The 12,296-nt window shown below is 36.5% G+C and overlaps 1 protein-coding gene across 5 annotated transcripts in view; it reads left to right on the forward strand.

Annotated features, from left to right (window-relative positions):
* The window catches only part of ARFGEF1 (ARF guanine nucleotide exchange factor 1), a 142,701-nt gene that overhangs the window by 72,786 nt on the left and 57,619 nt on the right, over positions 1-12,296 (forward strand). For all 5 annotated transcript variants that reach the window (XR_014236374.1, XM_082363365.1, XM_082363366.1 and 2 more), the window contains exons 8-9: positions 8,470-8,645; positions 9,587-9,720. Coding sequence is in view for 4 of the 5 variants with exons in the window: in XM_082363365.1 (XP_082219491.1) it covers positions 8,470-8,645; positions 9,587-9,720 (310 nt within the window). In the remaining variant the exon portion in view is untranslated. The remainder of the gene's footprint in view (positions 1-8,469; positions 8,646-9,586; positions 9,721-12,296) is intronic.

Consider the following 12,296-nt stretch of genomic DNA (forward strand, 5'->3'; position numbering starts at 1 on the left):
GGAGTCATTCTTTTTAGTGGGCAATTGTATTTAGAGACCAAGGCCTAGGTACTAGGTATGCTCATTGCTACTGAGGTGTTATTACTTTTAGTCTTTTCCAGTGAACAGAAACAGGAGATATACAATCACAAGAGCATATTATTAGTTCCAATTCACATCCAGCACCACAAGGTTTCTCTTCATCTTCCTGCATTTCATACTTGTGTCTCTTTCTCCACAGTGAAAACCTAAATTTGCAGAAACAGTGTGCCATTACCAAGAACAAGCCGATTAATTAAAGTTCAGATTTCTTTGCAATCATATGTGTCCTTAGAACATATCTTACTAAGGATGAAGAGAGTACTGTGTTCGGAAGTTACTTGTATTAACTATTTTATTGATTTAACTTTTTAAATTGAAGAACATTTACATGATTCAAAGTAAAAATTATATAAAATATTTACTCAGAGAACTCTTCCTTCCATTTCTTCCCTTGCTGACCTGCCTTATAGGTAACCACTTTCATAAGCTTGTAGTTTATAACAGCAGTCCCCAACCTTTTTGGCACCAGGGACCGGTTTCATAGAAGACAATTTTTCCACGGACCGGGGCAGGGGGATGGTTTCGGATGATTCAAGCGCATTACATTTATTGCACACTTTATTTCTATTATTATTATTATTATTATTATTTTATTGATTGATTGCTGCGTTGGGTCTTCGTTGCTGCGCGCGGGCTTTCTCTAGTTGTGGCGAGCGGGGGCTACTCTTCGTTGCGGTGCACGGGCTTCTCATCGTGGTGGCTTCTCTTGTTGCAGAGCACAGGCTCTAGGTGCACAGGCTTTAGTAGTTGTGGCCCATGGGCTCAGTAGTTGTGGCTCACGGGCTCTAGAGCACAGGCTCAGTAGTTGTGGTACACGGGCTTAGTTGCTCTGCAGCACGTGGGATCTTCCTGGACCAGGGCTCGAACCTGTGTTCCCTGCACTGGCAGGAGGATTCGCAACGACTGCACCACCAGGGAAGTCCTATTTCTATTATTATTACGTTGTAATATATAATGAAATAATTATACAACTCGCCATATTGCAGAGTCAGTGGGAGCCCTGAGCTTGTTCTCACTTGCCACTCACTGATAGGGTTTTGATATGAGTTTGTAAGCAATTAATTCATATGGTCTCTGTGCAGTCAAACCTCTCTGCTAATGATACTCTATTTGCAGCCGCTCCCCAGCACTAGCATCACGGCCTCAGCTCCACGTCGGATCATCAGGCATTAGATTCTCATAAGGAGCCTGCAACCTAGATCCCTGGCATGTGCAGTTCACAGTAGGGTTCGTGCTCCTATGAGAATCTAATGCCACCGCTGATCTGACAGGAGGCAGAGCTCAGGCAGTAATGCGAGCAGTGGGGAGCGGCTGTAAATACAGATGAAGCTTCGCTCACTCACCCACCACTCACCTCGTGCTGTGTGGCCCGGGGTGTTGGGGGTGGTTGGGGACCCCTGGTTTATAATGTGTGTGTGTGTGTGTGTGTGTGTGTGTGTGTGTGTGTGTGTGTGTGTTTCCCAGAGAAGTAAGCAAATACTTATGATTATTTCTCTTTCTTTTTGATAGAACACTGTATATCTTCTGTTTCTTCCCCTTTTTTCACCTAATGTATACTAGAAATCCCTCTATTGCAGTTGATAGAGATTTCTCTTATTCTTTTTTCTTTTGGCTCTCTGCATAATACTCTGTTATGTGGGTATATGTTTATTCAGCCAGTCCCCTGCTGACAGGAACTTTGGTTGTTTCCAGTATTTTGCTATTGCAAATAAAGCTGCAGTGAATAACCATGTATATCTGTATTCATATTTGTGGAGATTGATCCTCCGGGCAAATTCAAAGAGGTAAGATTACTAGGTCAAGTGGTAAATGAATGTGAAGGTATGTTAGCTTTTGCTGAATTTCTCTTCGTAGGTGTTGTATTGTTTTGCACTCTTAACTTGCAACATACAAGAGTGCCTTTTTCTCCAAGCTGCCAGTGGAGTTTAAGGTTTTGAATTTTTGCCAACCTGATAGGTGAGAATTGTATCTTACTTTGGTTTTAATTTGCATTTCTCCACGAGTGAAATTAAATATCTTGTTTTGTTTGAGGGCCATTGTATATCTTTTTTAGGGAGTCATCTATTCATGTCTTTTGTTCATTCTGTCAGGTTTTTATCCTTTTCCCCACATAATTTCAAAGAATCCTTTATATATTAGGATTCTGTGATATATTTTACAAATATTTTCTCTCAGTTCCCTATTTGCCCAAGTCTTCTGACCTTGATATGATGTTTTTTGCTCTTTAAAAAGTTTTTTTAATTATATTTTTCATGCATGTCTGCATTCATATATTTAAATATAAACGGGAACATACTGTACTTACTGTTTTATAATCTGCTGTTGTCACATACTAAATTATAGTTTTCCTTTCATGTCATATTGTACTTAATTATATTGGTGGTCCATAATTTAAATAATCTCCTATTAATACTAGCATTTAGGTTATTTACTAGTTTTTGCTTTGCATGGCTCTCATGGAGCATTCATTTTATAGATATCATTTTGCACTTTTCTTTAGGGTAAGAAATACTTGACCAAGATGTATGAACATTTAAGATTTATATACAGTGCTTTGTTTAACATCCCTTTAATAGATGGAGTATATCTTATTGTTTTAATTTACGTTTCTTTGATTATTTGCATGGTAAAAACATAGGAAGCAGTCATTATTTTTGTAGGTCAAATACTGGCAATTTCATGTGGTGCAGCTGAGTGTCTATGGGCTATTTATACTTTTCTGAATTGCCTATTCCTATCTTTTGCCCATTTTTCCATTCAGTTTTTTGGGTTTTTGTTCTTTTTTTTGTTTTTCATCTTTATTGGAGTATAATTGCTTTACAGTGTTGTGTTAGTTTCTGCTGTACAACAAAGTGGGTCAGCTGTATGTATACATATATCTCCATATCCCCTCCCTCTTGATGAGTTTTTGTTCCTTAATTCAAGATTTCTTCATCTTAAGAAATTAACCCTTGTTCATTGTATTGTAAATATTTTTTCCCCAGTCTTTGTTTTGTTTTGTTTTGTTTTGTTTTATCTTTGCTTCTATTGTTACTGTTCTCAGCAGATATTTGACCATACCCCAAAAAATGTAACAAATAAAGCCTTTTTCTTTGTGATTCTGTTTTTGTCTTGCTTAGAATGGATTTTACCACCCTAAGATTATAAAAATATTCTACCATGTTTTTCTAATACTTTTGTTTTCATTTTTTTAATTTAAATTTTTAATTCATCTGAAATTTATTTTTCTGTTTGGTATGAGATTAGATAGCTAGTTATAACCTAGAATAATACTTCCTTTCCTAATTAGTTTGAAATCCCAGTTTTATCCAAAATGGTTCTGTTGGAGTTTTCTGTACAGTTACATTGAGCTGTTTATTCTTTTTTTTTTTTTTAATAAATTTATTTATTTATTTATTTATTTTTGGCTATGTTGGGTCTTCGTTTCTGTGCGAGGGCTTTCTCTACTTGCGGCGAGCGGGGGCCACACTTCATCGCGGTGCGCGGGCCTCTCACTGTCGCAGCCTCTCTTGTTGCGGAGCACAGGCTTCAGACCCGCAGGCTCAGTAGTTGTGGCTCACAGGCCCAGTTGCTCCGCGGCATGTGGGATCTTCCCAGACCAGGGCTCGAACCCGTGTCCCTTGCATTGGCAGGCAGATTCTCAACCACTGCGCCACCAGGGAAGCCCCGAGCTGTTTATTCTTATCCAGGGTTGAATTGTTTAAAGTATTTTAACTTTATTGTATATGTTGATCTTTATAGTGCAAGTCCCTCCCCATCAGTTTTTTATACATTTTATTAAATGTATACACAAAGTTTAGAACCAGTTCATTAAGTTCAAAAAGTAAGTTTATTTAGTAATTGTTTCTAAATGTTTTTCATTTGGTTATCTTGGGTTTTCTAGGTGAGTAATGGTATTTGATCTTTGTTTCTTCCTTTATAATATTTACACTTCATTTTTGTTCTCTCAGTTTTGTTATATAACATTAGTTTGAACCTCAAGAAAATGTTGAGTAGGGTTAATGGTGGCAAGAATCCTCATTTGTTTTTAACATTATTGCTATATTTCGCACATAAGTTTGATGATTGCTTTTGTGTTTTGGAGGATACTTTTTATCAAGTTTAGTAAGTTTTCTGTATTTCTAGTTTATTAAAAGATACTCTTTATCTTTTTGTGTGTGTGCCTGGGTGTAATTTTACTTTTGTTTTTTAAATCAGGGCTAGCTGTTGAATTCTTTTCATAACTTTTCATCATTCTAGTGATTTTTCTATTATGTTTTTAGCTATTAATTCTCCTCTTTCTTTCCATTCTTCCCTTCCACATCACACACGATATACAGTTGTTGAGTATTTTTCATCATATCCTTTATTGCTCTGACAGTCTTTCCTAATTTCCATCGTTTTGTCTTATGATTCTACATTCAGAGAAAATGTTACAAGGGGCTTTCCAATACTTTATTCATTAATGTCCATTATACTGCTTTTCCCAGTGTATGTTTTTTATTTCAGTAATTTTGTTTTTGTCTCCCAGAACCCCTATTTTTTCTTGAGCTCCTTTTTTTCATAGCGCTTTGCGCTTATTTATTGATGCAGTATTCTTTCACACGTCTCTGGGAGTACTAATTAAAATTGTTCCAGCTGTAAAATGTTTCACCAGGAAACCATTTGCTCAGATTGCTGACCTTTGTCCTTACTTTTGAGCGTAGACTTTACATTTCTGTCTATTTAAAGAACAGAAAGACCAGATTTGATCAGTATATAAAGAGCTTTCTCAGTAATTCCGTGCACTGCTTTTCCATTTCTCATGAGGCTTTCCTCTCCAGAGTCTGCCAGGTAACTGCCGTCCAAAGGCAGACCTTATTTCCCAGCTGAGAACTTAACTAAAAGAAGCAGATGCCTCCCTTGAGCGGAGGGTGATCCTAGTGGTCCTTGGGCTGTGTTACAAGCACACACTGAAGCCATGTGAAGCTTGGGATAAATGCTATTTCAACATTTTATATATTCTAGCCTTGGGGTCAGGAGTGGGGCGGGCGTTCTTCAAACTTGTTGGTTTGTTCCCATTCTCCCAGCCTTTGCCAGGAAATCTCAGGCTGCCTTCATTCAGTTAGGGCTTTATTTAACATTAGTTAAGTAGAAACAGGTGGTTGGAGTGGAAGCCTAGAACTTTAGATTTCACTGCTGTACTAGCTTGTTCAGTGTTTATTGCAGCACTGTCTCTTCTCCCTTAGCTGGGATACTGCTGTCTCCCCTCCTGCCCTACTTCTTAGGTTAAGAGACCTACCAAGCAAATCCTCCACTTTAATTAACAGGCTGAGCTCAAATACATTCTAGATGATCGTGGCTGCTGACAGCTCTGTTGGTAGACATTGGCCTGGTTTCCCAAGCTCTCTTCCCTCCTACCCCATAGCCCTTGGCATTCTACCTAGGCTTTGGAGTATATTGGAACCCACATGGTACAATTCAACCACTTCTCAGGTAGCTCTGTCCTTTGCATGTGTTCAGTCACAGGCATGTGAACATTATTGGCTTTTCCCTTCTTCCTCCATCCGAACCTTTTGTTGTTGTTGTTGTTGTTCGTGCTGCGTGGCTTATGGGATCTTAGTTCCCCAACCAGGGATTGAACCCAGGCCATGGCAGTGAAAGCACCGAGTCCTAACCACTGGACTGCCAGGGAATTCCAATGAACTTATCTTAATTTTTAGAAATTCCTTCAAGATTTTGGTCTATTGATTATACCCTCCTTTGTTTTCCAGTGCTACTAAAGACTATTTCTCTTGTTTATATTTTTTCCCTAGTAATTTCAGTGGGATTTGTGAAAGGAGACGGTAAATTAGTGGGCTCAACTCACCACCTTGTAAACAGAAGTCTGCACTTACGTTTAGGGGACAATTAGAGGGAGAATAAGAGGAAAAAAACATAGAGAATAATAATATCTAACTCTTAAGTACTTTCTTTGTATTCCCAGTGATTTTATGTGCTTTACTTGTGTTTACTCACTTAATCCTCCCCAAACTCTGGGATGTTTAGGTACTGTTACGATTCCCTTTTTTACAAATGAGAAAATTGAGGCACTGAGAGATTAAGCTAACCTGTAAGAAGTGGTAAAGTGAAGACTCCAACCCAAAGATGTCTGGCTTCAAAGCCTGAAAATAAAATAAGAGAATGTTTTCAATTCATTTGAGAAATTTCCTAAGAAGGAAAGTATTATCAATGAATATTAATTATTTCTTTAGAAATTTGATTTAGAAAAGAAAAATGGACAGTAGCAGATGTGTGGCAGGAGTTGAAGGAAGGTTGTGTCTTTAGAGTGAGAGGATGTGAGTGTGTTGGTTGAGTATCGGGGAAGAGCCAGTCATGCGCACAAATTGAAAATGTAATGTTTCAAGAAAATATCCAGGGGAGAAGGACACTGCCGAAGGCAAGAAGAGATGGATTTGAGGGTGAATGAATGATTCACCTTAGAAATGGGAAGGACTATTTTTTCCCTGAAACGAGAGGGAAGAAAAAGATGATTGTTGGTGTTAAGGAACTTTATGGTAGGTGAGGAAGAGTAAGGACGCCTATGTTAAATTATCTGCTTAGCTTAAGTAGAAGGTGGAAGTTGTTTATTAAGGGAAGGGGGAGGAGGGGCAGTGGAAAGAGGTGTAATTGGGTACAGAGAAAAAGGTTGGGAATAAGTGCTTTGGGGAACAATCATCAGTTTCTGATAATCATTATTAAATTTTTGTGACTTCTTCCAGAGAGTTCTTTACATATATATAAGCATTCTTTACATATATATAGAAAGCTGTAATAGTATTTAGTGTGTCAGATATTAGCGTATTACCAGGTACACTCCTTTCATTGCTCAAATCAGTTAAAAAATTGGGCACATGTTATCAGTTATCAGCAAAATTAATAATAGCTACTACCCCTTATTGAGAACCAATTGTATTCTTTATGTACTGTGCACGTGTGTGTGTTTTGGTGATTCCTCATAGACATTATTATCTTTGCTGCTTATGAAGAAGGTGAAATAACTTCTCCAGTTAAATGGTAGAGACATGATTGAAACAGCAGGGGTCTTTCATATTCCAAAATCTGTGCTCCTTCTAGTACATTGTATTTCCCTCATGCTAGCCTGTAATTGCTTTTACTTGGCAGCATGAAAGGAGCAGTTTCCTGCCAGATAGCTACTGAGTTATGGCCACAGACATGTATGTGTTCCTTTTTCTTTTTTTAGTTCATATTCTTTTCCATTATGGTTTATTACAGGATATTGAATATAGTTCCCTGTGCTTTACAGTAGGACCTTGTTGTTTATCCATTCTATATATAATAGTTCACATCTGCTAATCCCAAACTCCCAATCCCTTCCTCCCCCTTTCCCCCATCTCCTTGACAACCATAGTTTGTTCTCTATGTCTGTGAGTCTGTTTCTGTTTCGTAGGTAAGTTCATTTGTGTCATGTTTTAGATTCCACATACAAGTGATATCATGTGGTATTTTTCTCTTTCTGACTGACTTCATTTAGTATGATAATCTCTAGGTCCATCCATGTTGCTTCAAATTTCATTTTTTGTTATGACTGAGTAGTATTCCATTTTTGGAATGTTTTTATATGTGTATATCAATCACATCTTCTTTATCCATTCATCTGTCTATTGACATTTAGATTGTTTCCATATCTTGGCTACTGTAAATAGTGCTGCTATGAAGTTTTCTTTTTTAAAGTAACATACATTACACCTAGAGTAGTTCTGAAACTTGGTATTGTTTGCATTGTCTATGTTTGTTCTACTAGAAGTCATTTATTTCTGCGTATATTAATCACAAGTAAGATTACTCAGAGTGACATACTGAAGAATATTCACAGCCATTATTTCCATAGTTGTGTTCCAAAGAATATATGTTATTAGAGGTATTAGTAGATATTCTAAAAAGGGGGTTGGGATCTCGTGGTAAAATAAATTTTGGAAACACTGCGTATTATATATCCTCTTTGGAGAACTCAATGCGTATTAGCAAATTAAAGGCTATGATAAAGATACCTATTTTCCATCATTTTCCAAACTTATTTGAAAATGGAATTTTTTTGAAGAATTTCTTTTAATATCTTAAGGCATTAGCATTCATTAGGACTCAGTTTAGTAAATGCTAATATAGACTCAAAGTAAGCTTCTGTTTTGGCACATTCTGTTAGCCTTTCATCAGCTGAGTGTGTTCCTTTGCCAGAGCTACTTAAGGATCATGTTTGGATGTGTTCCAAGTGCATACTTACTAGTCAGTATGCTAACCTTTAAGTGGTGCCAATACGTCTTACTTCACATTGCTTTTCTGCCACTGTTTCATTTTAAATAGTCTATGCTTTTTCAGTGCACTTCAGTTAAGTTAAATATGTTTGCATGTTTTTTCTTCTTACCGTTTTAGATATGGGAGAAAGGACTACCATAAATGCAAGTGCAGATGGCAACACTGGAACCATAGAGGATGGTAGTGACAGTGAAAATATTCAAGCAAATGGAATTCCAGGAACACCAATTTCTGTTGCATATACACCGTCCTTACCTGATGACAGATTGTCTGTCTCTTCCAATGATACTCAGGTAGAAATAGAGGAAAAATCCTCTTAATCTTACAAATTGATAGGCTGCTACCAACACCTTGTGGTGAATATATCCAGTTGATAATGCTGACTGATTTCAGTTTGAGGAAATAAAAAGTTTTTTTTTTCCATTGATATAAATCAGAGCACTTTATTCCCTTAAAATATTGATAGCTATATTTCCAACTCTAAGGTGTGTCTCATATGTGTTCACATCTTTCCTCCTCCCCCATTCAAATTACATTTAACAAGAACATTCTTATCACATTTATAGGATAATTCTAGTATACTAGGAGGAGAAAGAGCTTCTGGAAATCTAGGGAACTTCATCTTACCTTTGTTCAGGAGTACAATAAAATCCATACTGTGGTAGTGATAGGGTCCTCCTCATCCTTCCTACCCTATATTTTGTGTATTTTTTCCTTATCTTTTTAGATAAGGGAGTCCTACCCTAAATCATTGCCCCATACATAGGGGGAGGTTTTCCTGGACTTGCTGACCTTTATCAGTTAATAACTTTTAAATGTTGCCTTAACAGCCTCCATTGTCTTATGTCTATCTGTGCAGAGTAGATAAAAAATAAAATAGGAGAAAAACATAAAACACCCAGTGACAGGTAGTGGAAAGCATAGTTTAGGCCATGGATGAGGTATCTTGTCACAGCGTGATGTGCTAGGTGTTGTTAGTAATAATATAAATGGGTAAATTTTAAGAGTTTGGTGGCAAAGAGGGAATATTTTAAAAGAATGCATTTTTTAAGGTATTTATTGTTGGGGATGGGGGTGGCATGTCACAATAAAGAAAAACAATATGGCAAATTCCTCATCTAGTTTTCCTTCCAGTAGAACCCCACATACAACTGAATCAAATAAAATATATAGAAGGCTGAAATGATTTGCACTGGCAGATGCCTTTATTTACATGGTGTGTTCACTTCTTTAGGAATCTGGAAATTCTTCAGGACCTTCACCTGGTGCTAAGTTTTCCCACATTTTACAAAAGGATGCCTTTCTAGTATTCAGGTCATTGTGTAAACTGTCAATGAAACCACTGTCGGATGGACCACCAGATCCAAAGTAAGTCCTCAGCTGTTCTGCCTGACAAATGCAGCTTTTTAATCTTGAGCCTTACTGTAAGATAGTCTTTGGGTTTTCTTTTCTTTTTGTCTTTTAGGACCTTCAAAAATATTTTTGGGGGTTATTTTACTTTTTAAAACATGTACTAAAAAACAGTGAGTTTCAAAATTGCTAGAGTAGATACCTTACACTGTCTTCCAAAAGCACACCAACAGCATTATAGAATTGTGCCTGGTGCATAGTAGGTGCTCAAAAAGTATTGAATGATTAAATGAATTACTATTTTAATATTGTACGTAACATTGGAACTAATGTAGCCCTTTACGTGTAGCCTCATGCTAGGCTTCTGAAAGCTACTACTTGAAAGGTAATAAAACCTAAGAGAAATAAATCTTAAAAGTCATAATGAAAGATAATAACATTCATTAAGGTCTGAAAAAATGCCCTAAGATGATAACTTTCTCCCGTGGGGAGCAGGAAATACTTTAACATAGGCATCACTCGTCTGCTTCCCATCAATTATATTAGTTTAAACGGTAGGTAAGTGCCATTTTTGTAAGTCATAAATTGTCATATATCTTTCTGTTTAAATGATTCCAGTGCAAGTACTTCCTGCTCGAGGTTGAGTTTGGGAGTTATTCAAGAGCCCTGCTTCTCTGATGTTGCAGCATCATGTATTATATAGCATGTCAGTTTTAGGAGAACTTTCTGGAGAAAGTCAGCTTGGAGAGGCCTGAGTGACTTTGAGAAAGGGATATTGAAATAGGGGGAAATTCATTTTTAAAACTCTAGAGCATTTCAGTTTCTATGTGTCAACTGAGAAGGAAGACTGGAGACAGTTACAATAAAAACTTTAGAAGTTTTGGGAAACCACATTTGTTATACTTTCTACAGTTTTATTTTGTCACATTGTACTGATTCAGTGAGAAACATTTTTTAGGCCCAGAAGCCTGAAACTCTTATCTTTTTAGGCCCAAATCCTGAGAGTCAGAAATATTTTGAAAATACAAACGCTACAGAAGAAGGATTAAGGTTGTTCGAATTACAATATAAACTTGATTATAGCCTATATATTTTATACGAATATATTTGAAATTTTTTCAGTTTCTTATTTTCATTATGGGGGGGGATGACAATTTTGACCTATCATTCTGGATTGATGAAGACCTACTTTAAGGAGAAAATAACTTCAGAATTTGGTGCTAGTGCTGAAGGCCATTTTTCCCATGATTTAAAAATGTTGGTGACCTTAAAAACCTCAGATGTTTAGTTTTCCCAGATCAGACCTTTAGTATTACAAAAGATTATTGTGACAAATAATGTAAATTATCCTCCTACGTAGTGGGCTTAAGTCATAGATATTAGGAAATTTTGTTTGAACGTAAAGAAGACCTTCTTGACCACCAGTCATTAAATATTGGCATTGAATTCTGAAAGAGATCAAATTTTCCACCCCTAGAAACTGTTCTTTTTCCAGAATATATGATTTTCTATCTTGAATGATTTTTTTGCCAAAATTAATGATCTTTTGTAGTTATATAATTTCCTTTTTGTCTTTGCTTCTCTTTATATTTTGTGGCCTTGCTAAGATGATGATCCAGGAAATGTTCTTTAAGCTTGAATGGTAGTTTGGAAACTACCCCACGAAAAACTGCAGACCTGTAATTTCCAGCTTCTTTTGCCTGTCAAAAGTATACTTTATTGTGTTATCAGACAATCATTTGATCATCTCTTCATTGATTAATGCCCTATTCATAGTAGATACTTAATGTTTAGATGAGTGCATGAATGAATCCGTTAATTATTTTGAGCACATACTAACGAGGCATTTTGTTAGATGCTGTGGATACAAAGATAAAACATACTTATAAGAAAACTCATGTGTTGGAGAATGATAAGCTGCGGGTTTTAGTTTCTATTGGAACTGAGCAAAAAGCGTGATAAATGTGAGGTAGACTAAGGAAGTAGCAGTAGTGGATAAGCCTTGGAAGGCCTCAACGTGAAGGGGGAATACCTGGCCCACTCCATGTTTTCCTATAGCTATTATTCAAAGTCTTACTCCCACTCTCTCTAAATTGATTTATCTAAGGTTTGTTTGTTTGTTTGTTTTGTAATACTGCATTTGCTGCACGTACGTATTCTTAGATTCAGAGGCATAGGCATCTTGGAAACATGACTGTGTATTAATGGTATTATTAGTTCCAGTTTTATTTCAAAGATGGCAGTATTTTTTGTGATTCCTATTTACCTAAAATTAAATATTCCTTGTTAGAGTTTTAGGTCCTTGAATCACTTGACACTTAAAACCATAAAATTTTTAAGGTGGAAATCAAGAGCAATTAAGTTTACTATGCGCTGTAAATGTGACTGAGTACAATTTGGAATAAATAAAGAAAAGAACCAACTGCTAGAGCATTTAAATGTGTTCTGCATTTGAAAAGTTTGCCTGGGATCAATCTCCTTGGTCTCTTGGACTTAAAAAACCTGTTTCGATGGTAGAAAAATTGTATTTGTGAAATCTAATCATTAAACTTCTAGATAGTGATCAGAAGTGTGGCACAGTATATTGATCAGAA

Source organism: Balaenoptera borealis (assembly GCF_965194805.1).
Source record: "Balaenoptera borealis genome assembly, chromosome: 17".
In the NCBI taxonomy this organism is placed as follows: Eukaryota; Metazoa; Chordata; class Mammalia; order Artiodactyla; family Balaenopteridae; genus Balaenoptera; species Balaenoptera borealis.